At 47.5% G+C, this 5,354-nt stretch overlaps 1 protein-coding gene across 2 annotated transcripts in view; it reads left to right on the plus strand.

Moving 5' to 3' along the window:
- The first annotated feature begins 420 nt into the window (after positions 1–420).
- The window catches only part of PTGES3 (prostaglandin E synthase 3), a 20,433-nt gene continuing 15,499 nt past the window's right edge, over positions 421–5,354 (plus strand). The window contains exon 1 of one of the 2 annotated variants that reach the window (XM_032290411.1): positions 421–1,246. In XM_032290411.1, the coding sequence (XP_032146302.1) occupies positions 1,245–1,246 (2 nt within the window). In that variant the 5' untranslated portion in view covers positions 421–1,244. Of the gene's footprint in view, positions 1,247–1,443; positions 2,010–5,354 lie in introns of those variants that run through there. The other variant, XM_032290406.1, reaches the window with a different exon arrangement.

The following is a 5,354-nucleotide window of genomic DNA, read 5'->3' on the forward strand; positions in this document are numbered from 1 at the left end:
GCCCAATTTCCCTCTTTAACGGCATCTGAGCTAGGGTCCACGTTTCATACCTCCCCAATAATCTGCCTTGTACAGCAGACACTAACCACCCTAATGCTTATTATGAAGCCCCATTCTTCAGACATATAGCACTTTCCTTAAACCTTCTTCCTGTTCAAAATGCAGTGCACTGCAGTATTTCTCCCCTACTCCACCATTAAGCAGCCTCTTGGTAAGCAGGACTGTGTTGGGTCTCTCCGTTACTACCGCCTACTACAACCTAGCAGTGTGTTGCAGGAAACGACGGGGCACCCCTTCTCCCCCAAATTATGTGCGTGGAGACACAAAGTGTCTCAGTCTCTCCATACCAGAAACCTAGACTCTCCCCTCAAATATCCTTCGTGGCTCATCTACAGCACTAAGGTCTCAAGACAGAGGCAAATGCTCCTCCTCCGCCAAGAACCTCGAATTTCCGCTGTCCCTGGACAGAGCCTCCAACCTTCAGAAAAATGGTGAAGTGGGCCCTTTTCCACAGCACAGGCTTTTCACGTTTTTGTGGTGGAATGTTTCCTGAGTGAGCTGATTTACTCCCTCAAGAGTAACCAACGCTCCATTTCAATTCCCCACGATCCCGACTCCGCGTCCCTCCGCCACGACCTTGCCTCCTGCTGCCAACGCAGCGGTTTCTCAGAGAAATCGCCCAAGGCGCGTGGCCGGGCGGTTGGGCGACCAACGGTTTTTTAACGCGAGAGGAGAGCGCGGGAGGAGAGGCGGGAACGCGTAAGGACTAGCGGGGCCCGGGGTGGGGGAAGGGTGGCGGACGAAGGGCGGGGCCGGCGCCAGGAAGGATCGCGAAGGAGCTGGGAGGCCCCGCCCTTTCCGTAGATATCTCTAGAAAGCCGTGCCGGAGCCCGAAAACAAGGACTGCGCACGCGCGGTGGCAAGGCCCGGGCATTTTGCTGCGTCACCAGCCGCCGCCCGGCCTCACCACCCCTCGTTCGCACGCACGCACGTTCATTCTCCGTCCTCGCGCCCCTTTTCCTACACTTTCCTCTTCTCCCCGACCGGAGGAGCTGCTCTTTCCGCGCGGTGCATTCTGGGGAGCTAGGTCGAGCCCGCCGCTACCGCCGTCGCCTGAGGGAAGCGAGAAGAGGCCGCGACCGGGGACAAAACGCGGAGTCGCCACCGGAGAGAAGTCGACTTAGCAGCAGCCGCCGCCGGAGAGGCCCGCCCACCCGTTCGCCCGTCCCCCTGCCCCGTTCACAATGTGAGTGCGACACCCCGCCGAGGGAAGGTCGCCCGAAGTGAGGCCAAGGCCGCGTCGGGGGCTCCCGGAATACGGCCCCGGCCCTCCTTCCACTCTCGACCCCCCAGCCTTTCTCGCATCGGTGGTGGCAGCCTTGCCTGCTTGGGGGCGGGGGGGTCTAGTATCCTTGTTCCGGTTACCGTTGGCGGGTGGAGGACGTTTTCCTCCAGATGTCCGCTTCCCCCACCTCTAAAACGTCCCTTGGCTTCACCGTGCCGGAAATGCTACTTTTCCCCCTTTGGCCGTCTGGCCGACTCGCTTCTTTCTGTAACTTCACCCTAGGCCTTGAGCTCCTGGGAGCTGCTCGCCATGCGGCGCCCTGAAGCGTGAACCCTCGTGGGTCGCTTCACGGCTGCCTGGGCGCTCCACTTCTGCTGCTCCGTGGTCCCTGGGCCGAGCGCACCTGTGGTGGGTGCCGCCAGGTACCTGGCGGAGCTCCTGGGAGAGCCCCACGCGGGCCTCGCCGTGAGCTGCAGGGTACTGCTAGGCAACTAGAGGGAAGCCATGCCCATGCCGCAACTTACTTCCCTCTCCTGTGTCTGGGTTTCTTGAGTGTGGGTACTTCTAGGCCGCCTCCTAACTCCAGTCTGTTGAAAACATGGGAGGTTGCCAGAACTCAGCCGCTTCCTGGCAGCGAGGAGTTACCATTGAGCAGGTAGTTGGGCACGTGTCGACTTTGGAAGGATACCTACAGACATTTTCAGTGTTCCATGTTAAACTTTAGGTGAGGTTTCACTAACCTGCCTCAGTGCAGGTTGAAATAGATATGTAATTAACTTACAGTTGTCCTAAAGAGCTTAAATTTGATGGTGTGTAGGTGAATACAAATTCTACAGCAATCTTCGTTTTATGGTAAAGGAAAGTCTTGGTTGATTTTAACCGAATAAGAATTCATGGCCCTGCCGCGTCCAGGGAGGGCTCCCGGTTTCACAGGGTTTGGTTTTGGTTTTTGGACGGCACGTTATTTTTTAAGTTATTAGCTAAGTCTTAAAAGATATGGAGAACAATTGAAGGCGGAGTGAGTGTTCTCCCCCCCAAACTCCATTTAGGAGAGAGATGAGGAGAGTAACTTTATTCCTGTGGAAAAGTAACAAACATTCAAGGGTTTACTTAATTCAAGCCATGACACTGACAGTGAGTATATCGGCTAAAAGTCTAAAGGGATGAGTGAGGGATACGCTGAAGCCAGTTTGTCACTGAGAACAAGCTTCTAGAGCACAGCGTGTATTAACTGTAAGGGCGTAAATTAGAATTTTGGAGGAGCCCCCTCCCTGAAAGTGGTACGTAAACGGGGTTTTTACAAATCCGAATCTATGTAAAATAGCTTTTGCTTTTCCCTTCTAAGTAATGTAGGAGGGACTTCAGTCTTAACCTTTTATACTCAAAATCGATAAGGGGAAAATTTTTGTCAGATAAGGTATGAGTAACTTTTAATACAGCTGAACAAATCTTTTCGCGAAAAATACGTTTAAAATTGGCTTGGGGTAGAAGCACTTTCTGGAGGCCACATAAGATATTTAAATAGGTAAGAAATGACTTAAGTTATGTAAGTAGATTAAAAAGCTTGAATGAAAATAAAGTGTAAGTCAGGGCGCAGTGGCTCACACCTGTCCTGCACTTTGGGAGGCTCAGGCGGTCAGATCAGGAGACCAGCCTGGCCAATATGGTGAAACCCCATCTCTACTAAAAATACAAAAACTAGTTGGGTGTGGTGGTGCTCACCTGTAATACCAGCTGCTCTGGCGGTTCAGGCAGGAGAATCGCCTGAACCCGGGAGGTGGAGGTTGCACTGAGCCGAGATTGAGCCATTGCACTCCATCCTGGACAATAGAGGGGAGACTCCGTCTCACCAAAAAAAAGAGAAAGGGTAGCAGTAGAGAGGCTATTCCAAAAAGTAGCCTCTCTAGTTAAAAAGAAAAGAAAGCTACCTTCAAAACAAGTGATCCGATGCCACATGCAGGGTGTTGAGGGAGAAAACGAATGTTTTGAAGAGACGCCAGCTAATCTCATACTTTTAGAAATATTCAGTATGTGTCATTTGTTAAATTCTTCAGGGACTCCTACAAGTTAAAGATTTAAATGAAATTGCAAAATGAATGTTGTAAGTCAGTTGTTTGACGTGGAAGAATCCTTTTCTGGGTCCGTCATTCAGTTCTAGGAAGAATCTGGCTGATGAGGGTTTATTTTATTTTATTTTTTTGAGGCAGGGTCTTGCTCTATCGCCCAGGCTAGAGTGCAGTGGCACGATCTCGGCTCACAGCAACCTCCACTTCACCTCCAGCGCTCAGGCGATCCTCCTTGCCTCAGTCTCCTGAGTAGCTAAGACTTCTGGCAAGCACCTCCAGGCCTGGTTAATAAAACTTTTTTTTTTTTTTCCTCTCTCTCTTTAAAGATTTGGAGAGAGAGATTTATGCTGGTTGCATTAAGGGCTTGGGAATATGTTTTCTCATTTGATTTACTCATTTGCTCTTTAGCGATTTCCTAGTTACATTTCTTTAAATCCTAAGTTATGAAAGTTTGTCTCATAATTTATAAAAAAGCTCTTAATTTTGGACCTATCTTGGAGAAGGCTGGGATTTTAGGTCTTTCTCCCATTTAAGATTTTGTGCTTAACTAACCTTGCAGAGTGCTACTTCGCATTTTCTTTTTGAACCATTGCCGTTGGACCAATTAAAAATAGATTAAAAAGTAAAATATTTTATTTACTTTACGGGTATTTGAAGTCATTGTTTTTCCTGTCTAACGTCTTGTATATAATTAGGAAGTTGTACAGAAACCATGCATCCCTGATTTTGGTAAAAGTCTTAACTTTGTCCTCACTCAGCTGTGTAGGAACAAATCCCCAAAATAAAATTGTCAGTGTTTAGCCTTGAAAACAAATTGTCATAGTGAACATATGCTATATTTTTAATTTCTATAAGTTAGAGAATATTTGATGGGTGGGTGGCCTTTGTTCCATATTGATTTCCTAGCCACTGTAACCTGGCAACTGGAGTTTTACTTTTTCTTTTTCTTCTGTCAGTTAGACTTTAACTAGAAGGCAGTAGAAACTGGAAGAGAAAAACCTGGAGTGCAAGGAAGTGTTTTATTGCTAAATTAAGATTCTCCTGCCTAATTAAATTTTCTCAGTTTAAAAATTTTCTACAAGCCATGTCATTTTTGGGTCTTGTGTGGTTAGTGATTGATCTTTTTTTTTTTTTTTTATTTGTTTTTAGAGGTGGGGGGGGGGGGGTGGTTTTCTCCATGTTGGTAAGGCTGGTCTTGAATTCCTGACCTCAGGTTATCTGCCACTTGACCTCCCAAAGTGCTGGGATTTTAGGCATGAACCACCACGCCCAGCCTGTCCCTTTTCAAGAAAAAAAAAACAAAACAAAAAACCTTTGTAAATATCAACTGTTTACATAATTTAGCTTTTAAACACCTAAGATCTTATTTACATGAGTTCAAAAAATACTCTAGTGAACATTTTGTTATGGAAATGGTGTATTGAAATTTTTATTGTTTACCGTATGGATTGGCAATGATAGGGTTTTGTTTTGAGACATAGTCTTGCTCTAGACTCCAGTCACCCAGACTGGAGTGTAGTGGCGCGATCTCGACTCACTGTAACCTCCATCTCCTGAGTTTAAGCAATCCTTTTTTTGCATGCACCACCATGACTGGCTAATTTTGTAATTTTAATAGAGATGGGGTTTCTCCATGTTGGTAAATCTGGTCTCAAACTCCCAATCTCAGGTGATCTGCCCGCCTCAACCTCCCAAAGTGCTGGGATTACAGGCATGAGCCACTACACCCGGCTACTTTTTTGTATTTTTAGTAGAGACAGGGTTTTGCCAGGTTGGTCTTAAACTCCTGACCTCATAATTCATTCTCTCTCTCTCTCTCTCTCTCTCTCTCTCTCTCTCTCTCTCACACACACACACACACACACACACACACACACACACACACACACACACACACACACACAAAATAGATAATGGAGTCTGGCTGTTTGCCTAGGTTGGTCTTGAACTCCTGGGCTCAAGAGGTCTTCTTCCTCCCAGAGTGCTAGGATTACAGGTGTGAG

Source organism: Sapajus apella, unplaced genomic scaffold (assembly GCF_009761245.1).
Source record: "Sapajus apella isolate SASKATOON/1434 unplaced genomic scaffold, GSC_monkey_1.0 scaffold2, whole genome shotgun sequence".
Taxonomy (NCBI): Eukaryota; Metazoa; Chordata; class Mammalia; order Primates; family Cebidae; genus Sapajus; species Sapajus apella.